The following is a 26,499-nucleotide window of genomic DNA, read 5'->3' on the forward strand; positions in this document are numbered from 1 at the left end:
TGTGGGCCCCCGCATCAGCGAGAGGAGAAAGAGGGCCCACACGTCAGCGAGTAGACTGAGAGAGAAGCAACAGGGAAAAACAAGTAATTTCGTATGCCTGGTAGAGGTTTCCAGGCTCGCCACCTGGTGTGCCATATCAGTGAAAGTGAAAAAAAAGTATAAGATACACTGTTTACGATAATAATCTTGTAGGAACGCGCATAAAACTGGTAAACGTCGGTAAGGAAGGAAAAAAAATTTAAAAAATCCCACGACACCACGGCGTTTTCCACTAAAAAACAGCTCGGCCGGCACGGGGCACGGGCACGGCGACCACGTGACACCCACCTCGTCGTCCCTTCCGCGGCCAGCCAGGCAACCAGGGCCGGCCGGCCGAGGCAGCCGCGCCCACGTGCATCCCTCTTGGACGAAGCAGCGGGCCATGACGTGGCTTGGGGCGAGTAGGCGACTGACGAGCAGTAGAAGTAGGCGAGCGACCGGCACGCCGCCCTTGTCTCACCTCCCGACTCCTCCCTTCCTCAGTTCCTCGTAGTAGTCTCCCACGACTCCTCATCTCGGCGCCGAGGTGAGCGAGGAATTCGTGGTTCGTGCCCTGCTCACCTCGTGAGGATGCGGATCGCGAGGCGGCTCTTCCTCGCGGCGCCGGCGCTGCTGTTGGGTCTGCTTCTGCTCGTCGCGGGGCCGGTGGCGGCGCAGGACGCGGCGGTGGAGGGCGTGGCGCCGGCGACGGATGAGATCGCTGCGGGCGCGAGGGCCAAGGAGGCGGCGGTGCTGGCCGCCGAGCTGGGGCAGCTCAGGGCGAAGATCTCCGCGTTAGGTGCGTGCACGCTTACCTGATTCCCGCTCCGCTTCGTGCTGTTCTGCTGCGTCGTCGGTGGGGTTTGGCTGACTCGCTAGGGTTCAGGTGGAAATTCAACATTGTGTTGTGACGGAACGGGGTAATGCGAGATGAGGCGAGTTGGGTTGGGGGAGGGATTGGTGAGTACCTGATGGTTTGGCTGCTGTTTCACTGGGTTTACGTTTCGACTTGAGACGATTTCAAATGCTTTGACGAAGGCCAGGTTTATCTGAAAAATGTTTCTGTTCAAACCTTGCAATTTAGAGCAAAAGCCTTTGTCATTGTGCCTACATTCCCCTTGCAAGTTAGAGCACATTATGCTCATACCAATCTATCGTGTTTTGTAAGCTACAGTTTCAGCTTTTGTCTGAGAGTGAAGCAATTTGGGGGAAAATAGCCTGTGTAGCTGAGTGCAAGTTTGTACCAACTTCTAATCATGACAAACTGCTTTGTCATTTCTCTTCTTAAAATTTTGAACAGTGAGAAACTGGCATGATTGTTTTCATTCTGCAGTCTCTCGCATTGCAGAGCAGAACCTGGAGTTGAAGACCAAGAATGATGCAATTGGAACACTGGATGTGATTGTCAAGGAAAAGTCACAGAAGATAGCTACTATGCAGAACGAAGTAACTTCCCTCGAGGTTTAATAACAATGAATACACTATTGGAGCATTGTTTTATACCTTATTGAAGTAGCAATATTCATTACCTACTGCCTATACAGGCCAAGGGGTCTTTAGCTGCAGAGGAGCAGGCAAGCAAGGCCAATGCACGGGCTATTGAGCTTGAGAAGCAGGTAGTGGGCTGGTAGAATTCCATGAACTGTTACTGTGACAGAATATTGTGGTTTCTGATCTAACTTCTTCCAGACCGAGAAGCTCAAGAAGGATATTACAGAACAAAAAATAAAAAAAGCAGCTCTGGAGGCTAGGGCTGGCGATGCTGATAAGAAGGTGCAAGAGCTGAATACGAAGCTGGAGAAAGTAAGTGTGCAGCTGTGGTTGCGGAGTTATCTTCTTTGCTACTACATTAGACTACAATTTTTCTCTACTTCACTAAAATTTGCAGTTACTTTTCATTGATTAGCGGTCATGGTGAATTTTCTGTGGTTAGACAGCGAGCATACTTTCTGTGTTATGCTTACTGCTATATTTTTTTTCCTTGTTTGAGATTCAGTACTGGTAGTGGTATGGTAGGTGTTCAAAAGTTCCCCATTTTTCTTCTCTGTCCATGTTGATTGTAACTTGTAAGTGAATATGCAATTATACTACACATGAGTGATGAGTCATGAAAATTTGTGGTTGAATTACTCTTATCACTATTTGGTGATTGTAGTCACTTGATAAAAGAAGTTTCGATAGTTGTCGGAGTTCCATGGAATGAAAAAAGAGAGACCAGCCTAGGAGGAAGTAGGTGGCTTTATATTAAGAAAATAGGCACCCAAATTTGCCTCGATAAGTTGAACCTAAGGTGGTCTAGGCATACATCCACACCCTCAACCTACCGAGTTAGGCTCAGTTTCCTAGAGTTCCATGGAATGACAGCGTACTACATGTTAGCATTTTCTTATTTATCTTAAGTATAAATGGGGCTCATGTCTTGTTGAGTTGCAATCAAGATGTAAAGACAAAAAAACGTTTGAGGTTATTTCCTTTTGAGAGACAGGCTAGATTGTCAGATCCTGTGTTCTTTCTTTCTTTCTTTCTTTCTTTCTTTCTTATCACCTGTTACAGTTTCTGTGTAAGTAGGGTTTAGGCCCCTCAAAAAGAAAAAAAAGGCTTTTACTTCATATTTTTATTTAGCAAGCACCGAGCAGTGTCCTTCTATACTTTTCTTAATAGCTCCAGAAGACAAGCAGTGATCAAAAGCGCAGGATTCAGAAGACTGAACACGCTCTTAAAGTTGCTGAGGTTTGAGAATATCCGACTACTGTGATGCTTTGTTCTGATGTAGCATGTTTGCATTCTGTTCAACCTTTGTTTCTTATGTCTCTAGGAGGAGCTGATGAAGGTGCAGTTGGAAGCAACAACAAAAGCTAAACAGCTGGGAGAGGTAAATATGTATTTAACTCTCTGCTATCCTATCAAGGTTTTTCAGGTTGTTGTAAATTCATTGCAAGTTTTTTGGTGAAACTATCTGATTCACATCTTGGTGCAGTATATCAATGATTTTTTAAAAACACAATTCAAATGCAACTTAACTTGTCAGCTCAGCTGCTCTAATTGTGAATTTGTGATGAAGTTGCATAGAATAGTAAATTCATGTTTGTCAGGTTGATGTAAATTGATTGGTAAAAGTTTAGTAAATATATCTGCTTCGCATCTTGGTGATGTGTTCCAATGACCTTTCTGACAACACAAATCAATGTAATTCAACTTTTCAGCTGAACTGCTCTAATTGTGAGGAAGCTGAATAGAATAGCAAAGTCCCTTTTTTGCTAAACCCTAGCATACTCCAGTTCTTGGGCATGTAGATGCTATCATGGAACTTCTTGTTCAGTGAGAACTTCCAAACCGCTATGGTTGCCATGAGCAGTTGAGCATGATACTCTTCTATGTTTCATGCCAACCTTACGCCTTCTTTGTTACATGATTATTGCAATGCATATTATACTGAATGTTTTTCTTCGGCAGGTTCATGGAGCCTGGTTGCCACCTTGGTTAGTGACACATGCAGCACACTCTATGGTACGAGTGGACCTAAAGACTATTCTTCTTTGGTTGCTTTCTCTCATCACATTCGTTGTGTTACTATACAGGAGGTGATGTCAAATCACTGGAATGAACATGGGAAACCTGCCTTTGACAGCTTGTTGCAGAAGGTGCCGTGTATCTTCTTTGTAGTTCTTTTTATTTATGGATGGAAATTCTGAATTAAATTGATACTTTATCTATCCATTTGACATTTATACCCTGTGAACTAAACAACTGCAGGCATCAGAAAAATCAGCACAGGCAAAGAAATGGGCCGAACCCCATCTGGAAACTGCTAAGACAGTAATATTCTTCTTACATATTCCTGAATCTGTAGTTACTGAAATATGATGTAGCAGGTGTTTTTGAAGCATTAAATATGAATCATATCTTAATGCATTTGTAGCAAATTCCTGACATGTATCATGTTTGTGAATCTGTAGTTGAATAAAGTGTATTTGAAATGTTAAAACTATTTCTAATTTTTAGCATCTTTATTGATTCATTTTTCACTAAAAATGGCATTTCTCTTCTTGAAGAAATGGATGCCTGTCGCTAAAGAAAAATGGGTTATCTTGAATAAAAATGCAAAGCCTTATGTCCAAATGGTCTCAGAGAAATCATTGGAGGTTTATCAAACATCAAGTGACTTCATCAGGCCTCATCTTGTAAATGCACATCAAGTTGCTGACCCCTATTTCCAGGTGCATCTCCAGCATTTAAGATTTTATGGCTCCGTGCCACAGTTTTTTCACCAGGTAACCCTGCAAAATCATTGATATATAATTGTTTGATCCTATGTTTTTCAGAAAGCCAAGAAATTATCCAAACCATATATTGATCAAATTGCTACAGCTACTAAACCACATGTTGAGAAAATTAGAACTACTCTCAAGCCCTATACTAAAAGAGCACGCCATGTATATGGACAGTTTCTTGAGACAGCTACTACATATCATCAGCAGGTATTTGTTGTTTCCTTTTCCCATCTACCTTAGTCAAGATTTTTGGTCCCTGTTAATATTCAATTGCTATCTATATTTTTTTGCTTGTAGTTCTTATTTGTCTATGTTTATTGCTTCCAAATTTTGAAAATCATGGCTGGATTTCTAGCGCACTTTTTAGCTGAGCTTAGTTCTTATGTTCTTTTATATTCATTCACCAGTATTTCATGTAGCTTCTGCTGTATTCTCTGCTGAAAAACCTTAACACTGAGGTCAAATTTTTTTCCCCCTTTTGGTATGTGTCGAAACTATTGATTATTAATTGGTTGTTGAGGTCTTTGATTGCTTTCTTTTGTGTTAGTAAACATATCAAAACTACTGCTAATTGCAATATGTTTTCCCATCAGTATGATAGATTAATGTCGATAAGTATAATCAAATGCTCAGATCAATAACCACATGCAAGAATCTCAGCCATTTTCTTTTCCAGGCTCAGGCAACTATCTCGGATTACCTTCACCAACATGAATTTACAAAACAATTTGTAACTGAGGAGTTGGTGTGGTATCTGGTAGGCACCAACTAACCAAAAGTTAACTAATTAATTATTTTTTACTGTACCTTGCTGTTTTGAACATACGAACATGCTTACGTATTCTCTCTCTTTACAGGCTTCTGCTTTGTTGGTTATGCCCGTCTTTGTTTTGTACACACTCCTAACTGAAACATTTGGGTTTGTGTTTTCTTTTCTCAGTGTTCAGCTAGTTTTAGATGCTTGTTTTAATGGCATGGCTTTATACAAATTGACTTTGTTCGCCACCTAATTTGAATATTTTCATTTGCATGTAGTATCAAGAGGCAGAAGAAGAAAACATCACGGAGCAGTAATGCCAACCATGGTCATCGGAGACATAAGCGCCGGCATGCTGACAAATAAACCATTGATAAACACAGTCTTTGGTGTGCCGTATTATAGTTGAAGAAGGTACGACCATTATTGGTTCCCTGTAATACAGATCCATTTTATTTGCTGGTTTGAAAACAAAACGATTTTATTGTTGTATAAATATTGTTTGGCTTTCCAGGTCACTTTGAGTTTTTGACTTGAGTATTTGATTCTGTACCGTGCAGATCATGGAAGTTTGACCATGTTACCTTTCACTGATGAGTTCGTTGTCAGGTATAGACACAATGATCCATCATCGCTGAACCTTGCTGTGTATCTACGAATTATACAATACACACAAGAACTGTGTTTCTGCCCCCATTGTGTGTGAACAGTTGTGGTTGTGGTGTTTTTCATCAGATTAGGGACCACGTGCTTAAATCTGTGGGTGTTCATTTCATAGGTTACTTGTTGTAGCATTGTGCATGTGTTTGAGCTTGTGTAATTTTCATTCTTTTGTCTCGCATTTGTTGATCACTTCAGCTGTAGCTTCCACTCGCTGTATAAGTTTATCTTCGACATTTGGATGCTGTGGTTTGGAGAAACTCTAGTACCAAGGAACCTTAGTTTTAGAAACAAGAGACATGGAAAAGAGGTCTAGAGTGGAGTTATTAAAACTTCAAAAAGACTAAAGTTTTAAAATACTGTAGTTTTCGAATGTACCATCCAAATATTTCATGGCACTTCAAAACCATGGTAGTTGTATCCAAACAGCGCGTTGCTGCACTACATGGCTGTATATATTTGTGTGAACGAGTTTGATGTTTACGCGTAATTGCGTAAGCCCCTAATCTACCTCGAATCTGCTTGATGTTTCTTCAAGGGAAAATCCAAATCGAAGCTACGGGCATGTCCCGGTGTTGGAGCAAATCCGGCAGGCGGCCTCACCTGCTGTCGCCCCACCTGTCTTGTCTTGTTGAAGAGAAATTTTGCCACCACTGGGTGGTTTCGTGATGACCATTCGTCCATTCCTGGAACGCCAAGTCACGTAACCATAGCTCAAAATTCAAAGTTTAGGTAGTGTTAGGTTTGAAGAAAACATGCACATTTATCAGAAACAATCACACGAACGAGTACACAGAGCCCTGTATGAGCTCAGTACCATGCCTGTTTTTTCTGCACATGACATGCATGTTATCAACCTATCCTGCTCCAATTTCTACAAGCCAAGACAACAGCTAATAATCCCTAGACAACATTACAACAGCACAACAAAAAACTGAAAAAAGAGAGTAACTTTCAGCTACTGATACTGATACAACAACGAACTACATTAAAGACACCTCAAATCCTGTCGTCCTACACGATCCATAGACCAACATTACACGTTGTCAAGTCGCTCCGCACTTTGGGCGCTGCTGCTGCTGCATGCATGGCAGCCACGCACTCCGATCCACACAGCTACTAGACCTGGTACCCGGCAGGCCAGTACCTCTCCACCAGCTGCTCCACGTCCAAGCTCTGGTACCGGCCCCCGGTGGCGTCCGCGCCGAACCCTCCGTCCGCTCCGGGCACGATCACGCAGCCGCCGAGCCCCGCCGCCGTCGCCATCTGCTGCTGGTGCTGGTGCTCACCTGCCATCACCTGATGATGGTTACCGCCGCCGGCACAGCTCGGCGCCGTCTGGCCGCTCATCGCCATCGACATCGACATCGCGTGGAGTGCCGCCGCCGGCGGCGGAGGCGGCGACGGCATGGCCGGCGAGGCGCCGAGGTTCAGGTTGAGGCCACCGCCAGAGAGCGTGAACGACGGTGGCGCAGCCATGGCGGCGGCGGGGTTCATGTACGCCGCCGCCGACATCCCGGGGTGCGGCTGGATGTGCGGGTGCAGCCCCGGCGTGCCGCGGGCGAAGCGCGCGAGCTCGGCCAGGTCGGCCGGGGTCATGTACGGGTGGTGGTGGTGGCGCGCGAAGGGGTCGTGCTGCAGCAGCGTGGGCAGGAGGGGTGGCACCATGTCCAGCGCGTACGGGTGGAGGTGGTGGTGCGACCGCGAGTGCGCGTTGTTGGACGGGTACTTCTTGGCGCCGGCGCTCTTGGCGAACACCCGGCACACCACCCACTCATCCTGCGTGCCATAATCATCAGATAAAACATCTTCATCAATTTATCTAGGATCACAAACTCCGCTGAATATAATGAATTTCGTGAAATATGAATAGAATTTTATAACTTATTTATATAAGTAAGTGTAGTATATAGAGATGTATATATACCGTACGTACCTTGTTAGATTTGGGGACTGATTTGGAGTGCAGGCGATACTCATGCATGACCCAGTTTGTCTTCTCACCCCGAGGAGCTCTTCCCTTGTAGAACACCAGGGTTTTCTTCATCCCTACTAGCTCTGGCGTGGCAGCTGGCAGCTGACCGCTGTAGATTTCCTTATCTTTCCCCGTTGTCTTCCAGTAACCAGCGTTAGTGGCACGGTTTGTTCGAACACCTGTTGGGTACTTCCGGTCCCTTAGGCTGAAGAAATACCACTCTTTTTCTCCCAGCTTCGCTTTCTCTGGCATCAGTTCAACAAATAAATACAAATTTCTTTTTTTTTTGCGAATAAATAAATACAACTTTTTCAAAGCTAACTTTTAACCGGTTATATATATTGATGATAGCCCATGAGAATTATATTATCATAAGGTAAGTACCCATAGGAAAATCCATGTTTCCGGTCTAATGTAGTTACATAAACCCACCTTCCAGAAAAGAAAAGAATGCAATTCTATTAATTCTAGCTTAGTACCGAGCCAAACCATATTTAGTTTGACCAATTTTATACAGAAAGGTATCAATGTTAATGATACCATATAAATACCTTTAGATTCATTAGGAAATATATTTTCATAATACGTCTATTTAGCGTCAAATAGTAATACTCTTTTTTATGAATTTGGCTAAACACTAAATAGTTTGACTAAAGGATGAACTAGAATTGCATCCTTTCCCACACGGAGGTATTAGTTATTAAGAGTTGAAGTTGCAAAACTTTGGGCTGAGCCGTTCTCACTCTACGGTCCAGTGATCAAGAGAGCACAAGCTGGTAAGCATGTCCAAACTCCAAAACGACATGTACAGAGATAGTATATCATGGTATCCAACTTCATCTCACTATTCTTCTGGATTTACTTTTTCTGGATAGACAAATATATAAGTGTAGATCTCTCTCTAAAAAACTGCTTCATCCACTCTCACCAAATATTGCCATTTGAGTTCTATATGCAATCCACCCATTTAAAAAGACTTTGACCATCAAAACCATGAAAAAAAAATTATACAATTTTCCATGTCTTGCATATAGTTTATATTGCTGTGGTGGACATATTTGTTGACGTGAAGATGTCTAAAACAACATTGTTGTGACCGGAGAGAGTGCATATCGTTAATAACCGAAAGACAATCTGTATTATTAGGTAGTTGCTATATATTTTAGGTGCCTCCTTTTTAAAAAAATTTAGGCAACAACTCACAAGAGACAACTATTACAATCAAAAGGACAATTCTCAAGAGACAAAAAAAATATTTTTTTCTATAGCCAAACAATGACAAAATTGCATGTTGCCTGAACAACAACAAAGAATCAGGCACCTGAGATATAGGAGAAGTGGTATTATTAACGACACATCCAGTCGTTCACCGGTGGCCAGTAATTTCAAAATAGATACACTGAGAATAAAAGTAATATCAAGGATAAAAAATAGTTGTGCCTTTGAGAACAAATAACTAATTAAGATCATGACTCCATGAGAGCTTGAAATCTCCATATACCTCTTTTGGAAGAGGAGGATGCATGCATACGGTCATATGCACAATACACACGCCAAAAGAAAGGGAGAAGAGAAGAGACGAAGATGACAAAATATACATTTAACATAGATTATAGGTATACAAAACCAAGCTAAACTAAGGACGACAGATTAGACAGCAAGAATATAAAATAAAACTTAACAAATAAAGAAAACTTTGAGACCCATTCATGTAGGATATCGATCTGAACGAGTAGTGGTGGTTTTGAGGCCTTTTTTAGCTTTTGAAAAACTTGCACCAAAAGCTTGACAATTAGAAAACTCTTCTCATAGGTAAGATAGATGCTTGGAAATTAACCATGCCCACATCTACACGTACCTAGGTGTTCTATCTATATTTGAATTAGTGGATATAACAAATAAGTAACAATAACATGATGATATATACGATGCGCCAGATTTTTATGTGTAGATAGACAATATGCTATTCTCCCCTAAAAATGATATTCGTGTCCTTAAAAAGAAGAGAGAAAGATATAATAAGATTGGTAAACACGCGGATGTTATTGTTAAGAAACAGTGTAGCTTTTTGATGATCAATCATTTATATGTGGAGTTAATTTGGTCGTGAGTATGCATATGCATATATATATGGGCGTGTATATACAGTTGGTTACTCCGATCCTTACCCGGGAGATCCCACGGCTCGCACTTGTTGAGGTCGACCTCGGCGATGGCCCTTGCCGTGAAGCTGCCGTCGGCGATCTTCTGCCGCAGGTAGTACGTGATGAGCTCCTCGTCCGTCGGGTGGAACCTGAAGCCCGGCGGCAGGCTCTCCTCCTTCTTCGACTCTCCCCCTCCCCCTCCACCACCTCCTGCTGCTGCTGCTGACCCTTCCATACTACTCAGATCAATCGACCGATGGTCTACTAGATCAGAAAACGGCGGAGAACCCTAACCCTATCCTGTGCTAGACTCTGCAAAAGATAAAGCTTCCAGTTTCTTGTTGCACTACTACTTGAAGAGGACGGCAGCAGGCAGCTATAACGGATTCAAGAACGAAATGATTTGACAAAAAAGGGTTTGATAAGGAGCTAGGCGAAGGAGGAGGAAGAAGAGAAGAACACACTGCACACACGGCAGCTCTGTCTCGCTCGCTCCCCTGGTTAAACTTTCCTTGCTCTCTCTGAGATATTTGGGTTGTTTTTTCACGCAAGAGGGCAGAGATATAGGGCCAGCGCCATGAGGGCGGGCTTGACGAGGGAGACGCCTTGGAGAAGCTTTTACCTACCAGGGGTCGTGAGCTACAAGCTGCTGCCCTGCTGGCGCGGGTGTGCATGCGTTGTCCTAGTCGCATGTCGCGCGCGTCTTGTTCCACGCGCTCGCCGCTGCATCTTTCAACTCGCCGGGTCTTCTTCATCGCAACAGTAGTGCCCATGGATATGACCGTACGTCGTACTAGCCAGTAGTGTGCAGTACGCCACGCCTTTCACGGCCGCGCCATTTCTTGCTACCTCTAGCGATCAATAACTTGATTATGTTATGATGTTTATTTTGAGCAAACGGTGATCGAGCTAGCTGAGCTGCATATATAGAGGTAGAATGCAATGTTATGTGAGCATTGAGCTGCATATGGGTACAGCTCAATCGATGCTACGAACCAGTCTATTAACCAATTACTATATATATATATATATATGGTAGAATGCAATGTTATGTGAGCATTGAGCTGCATATGGGTACAGCTCAATCGATGCTACGAACCAGTCTATTAACCAATTACTATATATATATAGTAATTGGTTAATAGACTGGTTCGTAGCATCGATTGAGCTGTACCCATATGCAGCTCAATGCTCACATAACATTGCATTCTACCTCTATATATGCAGCTCAGCTAGCTCGATCACCGTTTGCTCAAAATAAACATCACGTACGTATAGGTTCTGCTTTAGCTGCCATAGATTTTTGCGTTATGCATGTTCAAATCTAGTGTCAAATCCCATCACTCAGTTGGCCATGCATTCATAAACTGAACTCAGTATGAAATCCTTGACAAAAATCAACTCATCATTTGACCTAGAAAAAGAAATCTAGGCAAAACAAGCTACCATAACACATCACATACGTATACGCAAGTAGCCTATCCGATCCGAACAAATTTCACAACTGAAAGTCAATAGTACATGTATATTTCGACCGATGGCAACGTAACTGAATTAGTTTATATACTCCATGGAGATGTTTTATACAAAGGATTGATCACGGAATTTTGAAACACCTGGCGATCGATGGACGCGCAGACGAAGATAGAGTAGTAGCAGGGTTCAAAATTTCGGCAAAATTTCGCGAAATTCGGTAATTTCGGTGATGGCCGAAAGAAAAATCTAAAATTTTGTAATACACTAATACATGTGTTGTATAACTTTAGACTCAATTTTTTATTGTTTATATTGCATATTTTTGTATTCAATAGATGTGTAGTCATAAATCATACTAATATTTGTTTAGATTTAAATGTTTTTTTTAGAAAAAGCATACTTCATGTGCTAGTCTTTAAAAAAAATTCGCCGAAATTTCGGCCGAATTTCGCAAAATTCGGTAGTTTCGGTGGTGGCCGAAATTTTTGCAATACCGAAATTGAAAACCCTGAGCAGTAGAGCATAGCAAAATTAGCAGCAACAGGATTGGAAAACTGGACAAACAGGACACGTGCGGGTGGGCCCGGGCGCCAGATATGGCCACGTCGGCAGGGGCCCACGCTCCCCTTGACCCGGCCGGAGTAGTAGGAGAGCTGAGAGCGGCAGTCGAGCAGGGGCGCCGGGCCTGGGTTCCCTCTGATCCCAACCAACGCGTAGAAAACAATTGCAGCAGCAGCAGCAAACTGTTCAGCACTTCACAGTCATCTACTACAAGCCTAGGATTATTCCCTTGCGTTATTATTGTTCAGTTTGTAGCTAGCTTGTGGTGTCTTTTCCTTTGGTCTTCCTTCCTTAATCATTGGCACAGAAATGGCTAGTTGCTGCTTGTGGCACAATGTGAATTTGGTGCATAGTTCAGAGAAAGAGTTGAGCCTGTTTGTTTGTTTGTACTTAAAAATTGAGCATTTTCGTTTTCTTTTGCACATGGCGCATGCAGTTTGTTATGATACCAGTAATTCTTAAGGCTCGGCAACTCTGACATAAAGCATTGTTAGGGGGGAACTGGTTCTTGAATCGTGCCGAGTACACAGAGGACCATGAACCGGTTGGCAGCTTAACTGAAAATTGTTCAGAAGCCGAATAACCCCCCTCACATTTGTATGTAATTCGCGTGTTTCAAACAAAATTGATAAAGTTTTCAGTCGAATAAATGCTGAGAGATGCAGGAATGAATTGGCAAGCACCACAGCTTGAACAACTGAAATGTTGGGAACAGAGTATACCAAACTGTCATCGATCTTGCATTGTCCACTTGCAAGACAGAAAGACACTACCTTGCATTGTGGGCTGTGGCAGTCAAGATTGAGCCAGGTCTTGTGAATATCAAGACAATGACAGCAGGATGCAATCTTGACTAGGGGGTGGGGTGGGGGGTGGGGGGGGGGGGGGGGGGGGGGGGAGGGGGTGGGAGGGGTACTATACAGCAATTCAAGCAGGACGGTTGGCCAAAAGGCACAGGTTCTAATAACCTGAATCTTGTCATCACTCACATGCCACCAGGGTTCAAAATTTCGGTGAAATTTCGCGAAATTCGGTAATTTCGGTGGTGGCCGAAAGAAAAATCCGAAATTTTGTAATACACTAATATATGTGTTATATAACTTTAGACTCAAATTTTTATTGTTTATATTGCATATTTTTGTATTCAATAGATGTGTAGTCATAAATCATACTAATATTTGTTTAGATTTAAATGTTTTTTTTAGAAAAAAACATACTTCATGTGCTAGTCTCTAAAAAAAATCGCCGAAATTTCGGCCGAATTTCGCGAAATTTGGTAGTTTCGGTGGTGCCCGAAATTTTTGCAATACCGAAATTGAAAACCCTGCATGCCACAGCAGTACAACACCTCAAATTATTCCCTAAAAAACAGTTCTTATTTAATATCCTTGCTTAAATCTGGGGTTCTTGTTCACGTTGACCACCCAAATTGCAGTGCTCTCTGACCAGTTCTGTCATACTTACGCCGTTCAGAAAAATACCCGGTTTTGTCATGTTTAGGCCCTCTCATTTTCTTTGCACTAATTTGTCTGGGGGTGCAGACACTGATAGTTGAGTAGAGCTGAATATCTGTACATTGACTAAATCTCCGCTGAAAGATACTGGTTTTGGTTGTGTCTGAAGTTTCTGAATTTCTTGTGGCAAGAACTGATAGCTCAAGCGATCGGATCATTAAACGCTCGAAGTAAGTAATCTCTTTCTCTTAATGAACAATGCGTGGTTCTCATGGGTATAATCAAAGCAACATGCAGAGGTCTGAGAAGACTGGTTGGTGCCTGCTTATGAACAGCTATTGATATACTGTTCGCTGTGTAACATCTGAAAATGACCCCATGAAAAGAAAGTTCAGGAATTGATAGTTCGAAAAGGTTGGCGCAGTGACTCCAGGGTCATTTTGGTTGCTGATGTTGTTGCATTGAAGTGTGATTAACACGAATATGTAAAAGTTTTTTTGTGGGCCAAAATCCCTCATGGTTTTCTTTCCAGGTTTGATCATTTCCATAAGTTTAGGGTTGGTTTCTTGCGGGTTCAGTTTTCCCCACCTCTCTTGGCGTCTCGTGAGCTGCAGCTTCACTGTCAGTGAAGATATCGCAACATGGTGCAACTTGTATTTGCTGCCAGGCCTATGCTGGCTGCTATGAACCATGAGAATGTACTTGAATCTTGGAAAAACGTGGGCCCAACTTTGCAAAATGCAAATCCGGCAGTTCAACAAAAAGGCCTTTTTTATGGACGGATTCTTTTTTTGGGTGCACCATGTGAGGTGCACAACATTGTCAACTCAATAACGCTGGATTCTTCGCTGCCCCAACCATTTTAATTTACACTTCCACATTCTAAATTGTAGGTTGGTAGCTATGTTCTGAGTTAAACTTGTCTAATCTTGACTAAATTTGTAGAAAAAATCACAAACATCTACAACATCAAACTAGATTCATTAAATACATCACGAAATATAATCTGATCTGGTAGATGTTCATATATTTTACTCTGAGCTTGATTAAATTTAAAGAATTTTGACTTGATAACATAACTAAACTGACTTACACTTTACAGTAAAGGGAGCACTGTAGTTTATTTTAGCTTTATCGTAAGTCAAACCACTCTAACTTTGATCAATATATTAGAAAGTTATGTAACCATTTACAAGTTTAAATAAAAGTTCTACAAAACCATATTTCATAGAGAATTTAATGAATACTAATTTGTTGTCCTAGATGTTTGTCCATTTTTTTCTATAAATTTGGTTGATGTTAAAAAGTCTTGAGAAAGTTAAGGTGAACTATGATTTGGAACAGATGGAGTAATTTTCTGTGTTGATTTATTGATGTAAGATTTTCCTTTTTAAGAAATTGGATTTGACAGAAATTCCAAGTTGACCGGAGCCCTGCCACGGGCTCACGGCCGCACCCGAACTTCACACTCCGATTGAACCAATTGGGATATTTAACTTTTTACCATCATAACGAATGGCGCCTCCTCAAATAGTAGCTTTAGGTTTGGCGCTACGCTTTTAGCAGCAGAGAGAGAAAAACGATACACATTTACCACTTTTGCTCGCGTGACACGTCAGCTCCGCTGTCCAGCTCGGATCCGAGTTAGCAGGCTCAGGTAAAAAGACCTCCCCTACCCCTAGCGTCTTTATCCTCCCCCACGCAGCCCGGCCCACTCCACTCTCCCTCCCTCCCCTGTCTTTCTCTGCTCCGTGCAACGCCCGCCCATCACCGCCGCCGCCGCCGTGTAAACCGCAGCATTAGGATCTATACTACTGTATGGTGTAATGAAGTGACAATGTATGGATGAATCCGGTGACATGAATCAGTAGTACTAAATCCAGTGACATTAACTAGCAGTACTAAATCCAGTGACATGAAACACACAAAGTTTTGCCACACACATTGTTCTGGCCACACACTGAGCTGACCACATACATTGTTTTTGGCCACATACATATGACATATCCATGTTCTGGCCAACAGAAGGCCTTAGTTACACAAAAGAGACAATTTTTAGGCCTTTACAACCAAAATGAATTTGTCCTTGATGGTGCTCTCATTTTTTATTTTTGTTGGCTGGGCTCTTCCTCACCTTTGTAGCTAGCTGCTTCTTCCTTGGAGTCATTTTCTTAGGTGGTGGGTCCACAAATGCACTTGCTATTTCATCTACCTCATTCACAACTTGTAGATTCCAGCAGAGATTCCTGTTGAATGCAAGACATGTTATCAGAATGGCAATAATAAGTTTTGGCCAAGCATATATTTTGAAGTAGGGCATATCTTCTAGTTGCTGCAGTGGTTGAAGGTGGTGCATGCTCAACCTTAATTGGCGCCACATCTAGGACTTCTCTCTCTGCAGCAGCTGCAGTTTCAGCTACTGCAGAAGCTTTAGCTGCAGCTTCCAGAGCCTCCCTTGCTGCCTTAGCTGCTGCTTCTTTAGCCACTGTTGCCCTTGTTCTTGTTATTTTTCCTCCACTAGGGGTAGGATCTGTCTTGCTCTTCTTCCTTCCAGGATTAGGGGCTGACTTTTTAGTTCTTTTCCTGCAATGTAGTTGTTAGGGTCAGTGGTTAATGGTTAGAATTATAGCTAACGGTAGGGGTAGTACATTACCTTTTTTTTGTTGCCAGTCAATGAACACCTCCAGCTTCTAGACCTGTGGCCATACTCACCACATCCAGGGCATTTGACCTGTCTTGTTGCTTTACCACTTCTCTCAGATGGAGCCAGATGCCTTTTCTTCTTCTGTCTGCCTGGGTCTCTCTTCTTTATATTTGGTGGGAACAACTTGAAGCCCTTGTCCACCTCTGGCCATTGTCCTCTATCTATTATGCTGGGAATGATCCCATGGTATGCAGCCTGGAACTTCTCAACTGAGTAGTAGTTGTGCACATACATGTCCATATTGGGTTGCCTCAGGGTTGTGATTATAGCCAATGCATGTGGGCAATGCTTTCTAGTCACTTGCCACTCTTTACAAGTATAGATATGTTGTGTTGGATATACAACATGCCTCCTAGCCTCCTCATCTTTGTAGATCTCAGTCACTTCTGCTTCCTCTAGGTGCCCTTTAGTCACTTTTAGATGGCCTAAACCCCTAGAGGCTGCATTGAGATGATGGATAACTGCAGGTAGAATTCTAGGAGACAGAGCATTAGCTATCTTCCTCCTCTTTGCAAAAAGAGTGAGTGTCTTCTCTCTAATAGCATCAGCCAAGCAGTGAACAGGTAGATCCTTGTGCTCCTTGATCCAAGCATTCCAACTCTCAGCTAGATTATTGTTGATGTAGTCACATTTGATGTCTGGACTGAATTTGCTCCTTGCCCATAGCAGGTTGTGATGTTGTTTGAGCCAGTGAAGCACATCTGGACTAGCATCTACTACCTTGTAAAAGAAGTACTTGAACTTGTGCGGTGTATATGATCTAACAGCAGGCCACATGTTGTTGGCATAGACATCTCCTGAGTAGTACTTCTTCATGCTTTCCATCAAATGCCTAAAGCACTCCCTCTGTTCACTGTTAGGGAAAACCTTGGCAACTGCAACTTCAAGGCCCTTGCAAGCATCAGTGCAAACAACTAGCTTGTCCATGGGGCCTATTGCCTTGCTCAGTTGTTCCATAAACCATGTCCAATTTTCCTTTGTCTTAGAGTCAAAAAGTTCAAAGGCCAAGGGGTACATCCAGTTATGCCCATCCAAAGCTTGAGCTGCAGGCAGGTGTCCATTCCAAAGTCCATTTAGTGCTATTGAGTCTATACTAATATTGGGCCTGCAACCATTTCTAAAACCATCAATTGTAGCCTTGAAACAGCAAAAAAACTTTTGAAATGAACCTTGTGTTCCACAGTCTCAGTGTCTATCTCCAATATACTCCTAGGTGACCTCATCTCAACCACTGCCTTGAATCTATACAACCAATCAAATGAATCATCCCATTTATCAAACAGCTTATTGGCTGCCCTTTGTCTACCATAAACTATAGTCTGATATGGGATCTCTATTTTGTACTTAACCTAAAGCTCATCTTGTACTGCCTTTGGACCCATGCCAGGCTTCCTCTTAAGTAAGGGTATGGCCCTCTCTACCACCCAAGTCTGTGATGCCATTGAACACCCAGGGACTCTAGCTCTAGAAGGATAATTATGAATGCCTTCATTTATTTGCACCTGCAAAATGACATAAGAAGCCTGCATAAGTAAACATTTCATGAAAACATTCACAAGAATATTAAATCAGCTGAACAGTAAAAACAAAAAATATACCCTAACACTCCCATCATATTGTGTCCTAGCTCTAATAATCCAAGGGCACCCAAGAGCAGCACAGTGTCCCCTAAACCTTTTCTTATCAGAATGAGCAGTACCAAGTTCAAACTCCTTTACTATGGCATGTTGCCTCACTGCTAGCCTAAAATCATTCATACTAGGGTAACAAGTCCCCACATACATGTCAGGTTATCCTTGTCCCACTCAAACATTGGCTCCTCTTCTACATTGTCATCCACTAGAACAGCAACTTCACTCATATCTTGTTGCATTTCATCTATCATTGTAGGGATAGGTATTGCTTCCTTTGCTGCTTCTTCTGCCCTCTCATCTACTGCCTTAAATCCCATTGCTTCATATACTTTGTCCTCATCTACAACTACTGTAAGTGCATCAAGCCCTTTAGTGGTTTTTGGTGAACTGAATGACAACATCATTAAAGGTCTAACAAGTTTGCTAAGTGTTGAACAGGAAATTGAGTTTATTGCATACACTTGTGGATTGTGAAATAAGAAGTGTATATAGGTTCAAAAAGAAGTCAAACTTGATGATATGCCACATAGTGTTGTAATGAAGGCCAAATTGTATATTGTTGTATTGAAAGATTACGGAAATAATCTAGTTCAAGCAAAAGACAACAATGTAAATGGAATCAATGAAATGACTTTTATGTTGTGGGATATCATAGCATCATGTGAAAGCAAGCATATTTGGCAAAATGACAAATAAGACATGAGTTGATGATTTTGGATTGGTCTCTATAATGGCCTGCTTTATATGAACAAGAAGAGTTGGACAGCAGACTAGCTTTGATCAAGGATTGAAGAATGAATCAAGAGTGTATAAGTGAGAAAATGTTAAGCAAAGGTGAAATGACAAAGCAGACAATGTATAATGGATATAAGATGTTCTCTACATTGGTTTGCTTGTATGGACAAAGATTTGAAAAATCACTTTGCATTGACTTGATCAAGCTAGAAGTATGAAGACAGATATTGAAGTGAGTATTAGGAGTGTCAAGCCAAAATAAAGAGGATATAAGGAATCATGAATTGGCTTGACCATATTAATGTTGATTCATACATGTCTTTATGTGAATCAAACTAAAGCTTGATTGATCTCAACATTCATATCTACAAGATATTCAAGCAAGGATCATACTATTGAAGAAATGATTTTTCCAATGGATGCTTAATATGATGTGACTTGAGTATGGCTTGATAAAGTGAAGGTAGCAAGGCAAGGGCTTTGAGGGACTAAGCAAAGGTGAAGGGCAAGCGATGACTTGAGGACCGAGGTACCATGGCTAAGGTGAAGAAGAGAGTACTTGCATTGCGTCGAGGAACTAATCAAGCTATGAGGAGTCATATTGTGTTGAGGATTAAATCATTAGTAAAAGTGACTTGAAGCCATTTAGGTGAACTTATATGTAAGGAAATGGTTCAAGTCACATGCTCAAGGTGTGTTTGCTCGAATAGATGAGATAAAGATGATTGAACCCCTTATGAAGTGATATTGAGAAGAAATGACATATGAAGACATTGAAGACTCAAGTGATTGAAATGGTTATATTCTCTTGATCCTGAGTATAGGTATATCGTACTATCAAGGGGTATGCAATATGAATCATAGACAAGTCTCAAGTGCTCAAACTAACCGAACCCAAGTGCTAACATGAGAGAAACACATTAGCACAACACCTACACTTGTTGATTTTGGGGCTTGTTCTAGGCTGGGCTGGATATCCCTCAAAACAAGCTTTCCAGAAAGTCCAAGATCACTGATGTAAGGGACCATGACTCCTAAGAGAGGGGGGTGAATTAGTCAACTTAAAACTCTAACTCTAAACTATAGCCTCCTTTTCTATCCTTAGCAAAAACCTATGGAAAAGATACACTATCCAAATGTGCAACTACGGTTTTGCTAGTGTGTTGCTATCTCTACCACAAAAAGGAGTTATGTAACCTAGGTTCCAAACCTATCAACTAGCCTATCACTAAGCTAGGAAAGTAAAGCACAAACCAAGCTTGTAATGTAAACGCAGAAGCTAAAGAGTAAGGTAGAGATATGCAAACTTCCGTCGATGACTCCGGTATTTTTATCGAGCTATCGAGAAGCGCGCAGGCTTCCCCCTAGTCCTCGTTAGAGCCCCTCGCAAGGAATCCCTCGCAAGAGCCAAGCTCCTGGTCGGGTAACTTCATGGATAGCCCCGGGCCTTCCCCACACGCAAGTGGGTCTCTGGTGTGCCTTCCGGTAAGCCTATCTTGGACTGCTCCCTGCCGTCTTCACTATCAAGCTTCTAGCCAAACCGTCGTGGGCCTTGTTCCCTCTGGTACACAGTGGCGGCCACACCACAAATGCGGTTGGTGTTATCTCACAAGACTACAAGCCCATTCAATGTACAACAATGGTGCGTGCAAGCACCGAGTGGTAAGAGGTATGCAAACCTCACTAAACACTAGGCCTAAACCTAGAGCTAGCACATAAGTAGTGGTCTAATCAACCTAAGCACTTCGCAAAGCACCTACGCTAATCACCTAATGAATCACTAAGCATTATGCAAGTGGAGATCACTAAAATGGTATATCAACACCCTTGGTATATTTCCTCAACTCTCTGTGCCTCAAATGGCCGGTTGGGGATCTATTTATAAGCCCCATGAAGAAAGTAGCCATTGGAGGCGAAACCCAGCTTTTTGCTACTGACCGAACACTGCTGTCGTCCTGACCAGATGCGTCCGGTCATCCCGATCGTTGAGCGTGCGCATTGATCGGACTCTGGGCCGAGTCTGGTCTCACTCGATTGGATGCGTCCGGTCATGCTGGCGCCACTCTGGAACCTCTTTGGACTCTATCGAACGCTGCACTTTGTGCCTCCGGTCATCCAGTGCCACTATGTCCGGTCCTCACTGAGTTGTTGTCTCGATGATGAGCAATGAAGTTCGTGTGTCCGGTCACTGCCTCGCTCAATGTTCGGTCACTACTGCTAAGCCTGTTGTTGCAGAGCAACTAATCGGATGCGTCCAGTCCACATAGGGTTGTGTCTGGTCACCTCTGTCGAGCTTGTTTCTTCATGATTTTGCGTTTAGTTTGGTTCCTATCTTCGTGCTTGGACTTTGCTTGATATCTTGGGTCTTTTCTTGTGCTTCTAGGATCTTGCTTATGGTGTTGATCATAGGATCATCATGTCGTCTTCATCCAAGTCACGTCTTGCACCCTATTGAACTATAAAACAATTACTTGCAAATTCATTAGTCCAATTTAGTTATGTTGGTCATCAAACACCAAAATCTAAAGTAAATGGGACTTGGGTCCATTTTCCTTACAATCTCTCCATTTTTGGTGATTGATGACAACACGGCCAAAGCAAGCAAATAATAAATTTTTTGGAATTTAAAAACTATTTACTTGCTAGGATGCAATGCAAAGGGCAAGGTTATATGATGCTAAAAGATACCACATGTAAACATCTTTAGAAACTTATCTTTCCCTTACAAATGTCCCCATGTGGAATTATGGATTTAAGCCTCCCCCTAACTCCATAATCCACTATCCTTCCTTTCTCAGACCATTACCACTTATAAATTATTATGATCAGGCTTGCTTTTGGTCCTACAAATTCTCTCCCTTTGGAATCAAACACCGAAAAGGAAGACATTAGTAGCACAAGGGAGGGTCAAACTTTGTGATCCTTTGTATGTGGAGTGGAACAGGTCACAAAATTTGACTCTCACATTACATAGACTAAGCTCCCCCTAAATATATACATACATATGATGGAGAATATAGTTTATGCATAATTAGCAAATTAATGCTCAAGGGAGTTTAATCTATATAATACATGGAGAAAGCATATAAATACCAAAGTGAAATCAACATGATGATATCGGTTTAGAAATACCACATGTGGAAACCAATTTGATTTATACCACTTAAAATAGGTGGTGGATATTTGAAGTATGATGCTTAACTTTGGGAACTCCATTTTCCTTGCAATGAGACTACTACACACATGATAAGCTTGAAAAGGTGTTAGTCTCAAAGCATCCAACTTGTAGAGTAACTGTAACACCCTCGGTGTTACACTATAAATCATTTACTAAAATATGCCATGAGCATCATATTTGTGTGTTAATGCATGTGGTGAAATGAGTAGATGTAGTGTCATAATGTAGAAGGATCAAAAGAATGTTATCGAAAAGTTATTCCAAGATTCGCGTAATTATCAAATAGGGTTGTAAACTAATTTTTATCAAACAAAAACAATATAGAACATATATGCAACGCTTAGATAAAGTTGAAAGTACAAACTTTGTAGATGATAATGAAATACTTGGTGTTGATAAATAATGTTGCTAGCTTATATTTCTAAGGGTTTGGAAATGCAACTAGAAATAGAAAGTCATTCAACACTTAGAAGATTTCATGAACTTTTGGTGAGCTAGACACTGCGATGTTTGGTAATTTTTGTATGACAATGTGGTTAAGAAGTAGTGTAGTGTTATGGGTTGTTTTCATGGCCTGATGTACCCTCTAAAGTATGGTGAAGATGGTTTGGGTGTTTGGCCAACCGATTAGTTGTTTTGGATGCTTTAAAAGCGTGCATGGCACATCCTCGGTCGGTTTCCTCACATAGGCACGGTCACCGCGCTCCTGTGACACAACGTCGACGCGTCGGCCTCCCGCGCGCGTTCCGGGCCATGCTCGGCTAGCCGTTGTGGCTGACAGCCCTGGCGCACGGCTGCCCCGCCTCACTATCGTGCTACTACCCGCCGTTAGCTCCCAGCCATGTGCCGTCACGTCGTCGTTGCCCTGTCCCATCCCACGTGGCGTTGCCATCACATCAGCCACTAGTGCCTCGCATCGCGACACTGCCACTGCTGTTGTGTCACTCTAGTATGTGTGCTACATCATGCTACCCCTCCCTAGCCCAGTTGGGTGCTGTTCGCATGTGGCCATGTGCGCCGCCGTTGGTTTGCAATTTATGGCACTATGGCCGCGTGGGCCACGCCAGTTGGGCGTGCACGCCCGTCGGCTAGCGCTGACACATGGGCCTCCTAGTCCCACCGCTCACGTCCCACCAAGGCATGGAAGAGCCAAACCCATTGCCGCACCCGTCTCTCCCTTCCTCTGCTTTCCACCGTCGTCGTGTCGCGTCGCGGTGAAGCCAGAGAGCGAGCACCTCTCATCAATTCCTCGTGCTCGCGTCTTCGCCTTCTTGCCCCCTCTCTAGTCGACCCCACCCTGCATTGACTTGCATCATGCCAAGCTCCAATTTTGAAATCTTATCGTCGCTGTGCCATTAAGGCTCATCGCCGCCCACTCCATGGCTAGTCTCCACCACCTCACCCCGCATCAATTCCTTAGCACCGTTAGCTCATCTTGGCTTTCTCTTCATCATGCGCATGCTAGTTGTAGCCTTTGTGCCACCTCCTCGCTGCTGACATGGCCATGCCTTAGTAGTCCACCGCACGCATGCAGCCAGCCTCGCTTAGGTCGTCTCTGGCCGAGCCGACTTCTCGGTAAGGTCACCGATGAGTTGTCATTGCTCACCCGCTGCCCTACTGCCTTGATTATTGCTATGGCTCACCTAAACATCATTGACATTGCCACAAGGGTGTCCACTATCATGGAGAGGTCCTTCTACAGTGTCCTGGCTTGCGCAACCGCCGCCCATCGTCTTGCATCGAACCCTAGGTGAGCATCGGAATCGTAGCTAGGTCAGCAGGGGTCCCGTGTGGCCGACGTAAGCGCCTGTGCCACTGCTTGCCATGCCAGAGCGTGCGGGGATGGCCGAGGATCTCACTATTGTAAAGAGGAGAAAGATCTGAGGGTTCTTTCGCATAAGTGCTGTCTCTAGGAATAGTAGCATTGACTGCGGGTTATTTTGCTCATAGTCCAGGGGCGTTTTTCCATATGTGTCGGCGCGTGTAGGCCTCCTCACCATAGGTTGCCTCTGCGCATGGGTCATGCCTCGCCTGTGGGCCGCTACGCGCTCGCGCGCACGCGTTGCACCGCATGGGCCAAAAGCAGTTTAGATTTTTCGTGGAAAATAGAAATAGCTTTTCATTTGTAATTCTGATCTGAACTCTGGTAAATCATATGTAGATATCCAAAAATTATGAAACCAATTTTTTAGGTTCCTAAAATTGTTCTCTATCTGTTAGTGTATTTAGTTCATATATATATATTTGTTGATACCAGCGGCTATTAAATCATTTGTGAGTGTTCAGTATTATCTAGATTAGTATTTGTAGGAATTTTTGTGGCAAACTGGTAATAACTTTGACCATGAAATTTTTACAGTAGATTCATTGTATTATTATGTGCTTATTGTAATTTTTGTAGCCTTAGAATTGGTTGAAAAATATGATAGCTAAGTACTCCTTGTTGTAGTATATAGGAAATCATTAATAAGAGTAAGAATATGTTTTAGTTGCTAAGTAGCACTTGTAGGTGAAACCCTATGGGTTTGATGGGAGTGATGATTAGCTCGGTATCTTAGTCATTAGAGCTAGCTTAGTGGCTTAGTAGATGTATTCTTATTTTAAGAACTATTGTTGCCTTAATATTGAGTGTTGCATCATCATTGCATGCATGTAGAGAACGAGTTGGTGGAGTTCATGACCGATGGTGAGCAGGAGTATGAGGAGGTGATTGAAGAGTACGAGGAGGAGATCCTCATGTAGGTAGAGGTCTTGGAGCTACCACGGTCTGACTGAGCTGACACCGCGTTTGCCCAATGCAAGCCCCGGTGCATAACCCTTATTTTGAATAATCACATGATATATATATGTGATGTGCATTTATGTTATAGGATTTATATTAAAACAACATGCATAGATAAACCTATCTATGAGTTCTACTAGCATAGGTCGAGTAGCTGCTATGCTTAGGTTTTTTGGTAATGAGTAACCAGTTGTCGGTGTTTCGAACAAACACCAACTAGTAAATTTATATTGTTGCACGTTAGGCTTAGATGGTGTACTAAAGGACATAAAGTTTATACTGGTTCAGGCAGAATGTCCCTACGTCTAGTTTACTGCTGCTTGTGTTATTAGTACCAGAAAAGGTTCATAGTAGGAGGTACAAACGGTCGAGAGAGGGACATGTCCTAAGTCTCTGATAGAAAGGTCAAAAGGATGCCAAGAGCTCGATTGTTGCTTGGCTGTGTGTTGTGTGGAATTGATCTGTCTAATCCCCTCTAGTGGGGTGTCCTACCCTTCCTTTTATAGACCAAGTGGGGAGCAGGGGTTACAGATGGGAGAAAGAGGAAAAAAAATCAAAGGTAGAGAAGGTCCTTCGAGGGTGCCGGGTCTTCCTTTTCCCTTGAGACTACCCTATTGACAAGGCAGACCACACCAAGGATAGCATGTTTTGTTGATCCTAATAGGGCTAGGCTCTGGCAACGTCTCAGCAGGTGGTCATGTCCCATCCTCCCTTGGTGGACGGTGCGGTGTGTCAAGGCACCGAGCCATGATTCTGTGGGGAGTAGACGGGGAAATGACCATATGCCTATGTTGTAGATGATGTGAGTTCCTCCTTAGATTGTAGTGGTTGTCATATGCCTGGGTTAGCATCCATGCCCAAGGGCTGATGGCGGTGCCTACCACACTGTAGGACAAAAGTTGGTGCCTACAACACTGTAGGATAAAAGTCGGCGCCTACAACACTGTTTAGGCTCTGTTAGGTCATAAAGGGCTTAAAGCACCTGTCCCATCATATCCTGACGGTACCTCCTTGAAGGCGTGCAGGGCAGGTCCTCGGTACTACAGTTGACTCGAATGTCCTATCGTACTCTGTGCTCGTCATCATGAAGGAGCAGGGTGCAGTCATCGGGCGAGGCGGAGCCTACCCTCGGACATCGAGTGGGGTAGAGCCAGCCCTCAGCCATTGAGCAAGGCAGAGTCTAGCCCTTGAACATCGGGCAAGGCAGAGTCTAGCCCTTAGGGGTCGAGCAAGGCGGAACCAAGCTTCCGTCGTTTGGGCAAGAAGCGAGTAGCGTTCTTGTGTGACCAGAAGCATCAATGTTCGATGGTTATTAGTTTCACCTCATTAGGTACCCCAGTATTAGGTCCCCGATAGTAGCCCCTAAGCCCTCGGGTGATTCGGATAGAATCACCCAAGGGGTATTTCGATTCACTAGAGGGTGCGCGTGAGCACACTCGTCAGGTGTTACTGGAGACCAAAGCAAGGGTAGCGAACTTACTCTTGTATTCATACGTACCCCTTACTTAGGATTTTGGTGATCGTTCTGTGACCGTGCGTTTGGTCTTATTGCTGGCCCGGCCTTCCCTGAGCCCTCGCCCGTGGCGGGGATTCGGTCAAGGGTTGGCTCATTTGTGACTGTCTCCCCGTCTGTGATTTCCACAACTGGAGGGGTTGTGGTGATGTCACTTGCCTCGATGGCTTGAGTGACGTGCTCGATAAGCTCGCTAACGGGGATGTTCGAATAGAATCCGATCCCGTTGCTTTGCGATAGAGTTGGCAAAGCCCCTGGGTGGCGTTTCATTGCTCCTTGACCTACCTTCCAATAGATTCCCCCTCAATGGGGATTCCATGGGCTCAGCTAGAGGCTGGATTGAACTAGAAGGTTGACATGACCCTATCCGCCTCAATGCGGGTTGGGCAAAGGCCACGGAGGCTCATCTATGTTTTCTCCCCTGGCTCTTATTTGTCGTGAGGTGGCCTCGGACCCTTCGCATGTTAGCCTTCGAACCTCAGCCTCTCGATCTTGGATCGAGCTGCTCGAGCCCCCAAGCCCCTTATGGTCTGATAGGGGTCGGCCATATTTCACGCGTCACCCCATCCTTAGTTTCTGCAACCAGAGGGGCTAAGTTAATGACACTTGCCTTGATGGCTTAAGTGTCGTGCTCAAT

General features: G+C 43.3%; 3 protein-coding genes across 8 annotated transcripts; 1 reads left to right on the forward strand and 2 right to left on the reverse strand.

Moving 5' to 3' along the window:
* The first annotated feature begins 307 nt into the window (after window positions 1-307).
* Window positions 308-6,079, forward strand: LOC136542114 (uncharacterized). Of its 6 annotated transcripts, none has more exons than XM_066534403.1 (15): window positions 309-817; window positions 1,367-1,464; window positions 1,563-1,634; window positions 1,708-1,821; window positions 2,680-2,748; window positions 2,834-2,890; window positions 3,472-3,525; window positions 3,597-3,659; window positions 3,772-3,834; window positions 4,071-4,235; window positions 4,341-4,496; window positions 4,966-5,046; window positions 5,147-5,208; window positions 5,325-5,460; window positions 5,607-6,079. In XM_066534403.1, exons 1-14 carry the CDS (start codon window positions 610-612, stop codon window positions 5,410-5,412), a joined length of 1,350 nt encoding a protein of 449 aa, XP_066390500.1. In that variant the 5' UTR covers window positions 309-609; the 3' UTR covers window positions 5,413-5,460; window positions 5,607-6,079. The 6 variants fall into 6 exon arrangements, 4 of the variants coding, with proteins under 4 accessions (XP_066390500.1, XP_066390499.1, XP_066390498.1 ...); XM_066534402.1 differs by having other exon boundaries at window positions 311-817; window positions 1,367-1,479; XM_066534401.1 differs by having other exon boundaries at window positions 313-817; window positions 1,352-1,464.
* A 365-nt stretch (window positions 6,080-6,444) lies between these two features.
* Window positions 6,445-10,366, reverse strand: LOC136542115 (NAC domain-containing protein 92-like). The gene is made up of 3 exons (XM_066534405.1): window positions 9,850-10,366; window positions 7,643-7,926; window positions 6,445-7,485 (listed from the first exon to the last, which is right to left on the reverse strand). Exons 1-3 carry the CDS (start codon window positions 10,058-10,060, stop codon window positions 6,826-6,828), a joined length of 1,155 nt encoding a protein of 384 aa, XP_066390502.1. The 5' UTR covers window positions 10,061-10,366; the 3' UTR covers window positions 6,445-6,825.
* A 5,163-nt stretch (window positions 10,367-15,529) lies between these two features.
* LOC136544236 (uncharacterized) lies at window positions 15,530-16,947 on the reverse strand. Its single transcript, XM_066536462.1, has 3 exons — window positions 16,013-16,947; window positions 15,680-15,899; window positions 15,530-15,562 (listed from the first exon to the last, which is right to left on the reverse strand). Exons 1-3 carry the CDS (start codon window positions 16,945-16,947, stop codon window positions 15,530-15,532), a joined length of 1,188 nt encoding a protein of 395 aa, XP_066392559.1.
* Window positions 16,948-26,499: the final 9,552 nt, after the last annotated feature.

The sequence above is a fragment of the Miscanthus floridulus genome, chromosome 3, assembly GCF_019320115.1.
Source record: "Miscanthus floridulus cultivar M001 chromosome 3, ASM1932011v1, whole genome shotgun sequence".
In the NCBI taxonomy this organism is placed as follows: domain Eukaryota; kingdom Viridiplantae; phylum Streptophyta; class Magnoliopsida; order Poales; family Poaceae; genus Miscanthus; species Miscanthus floridulus.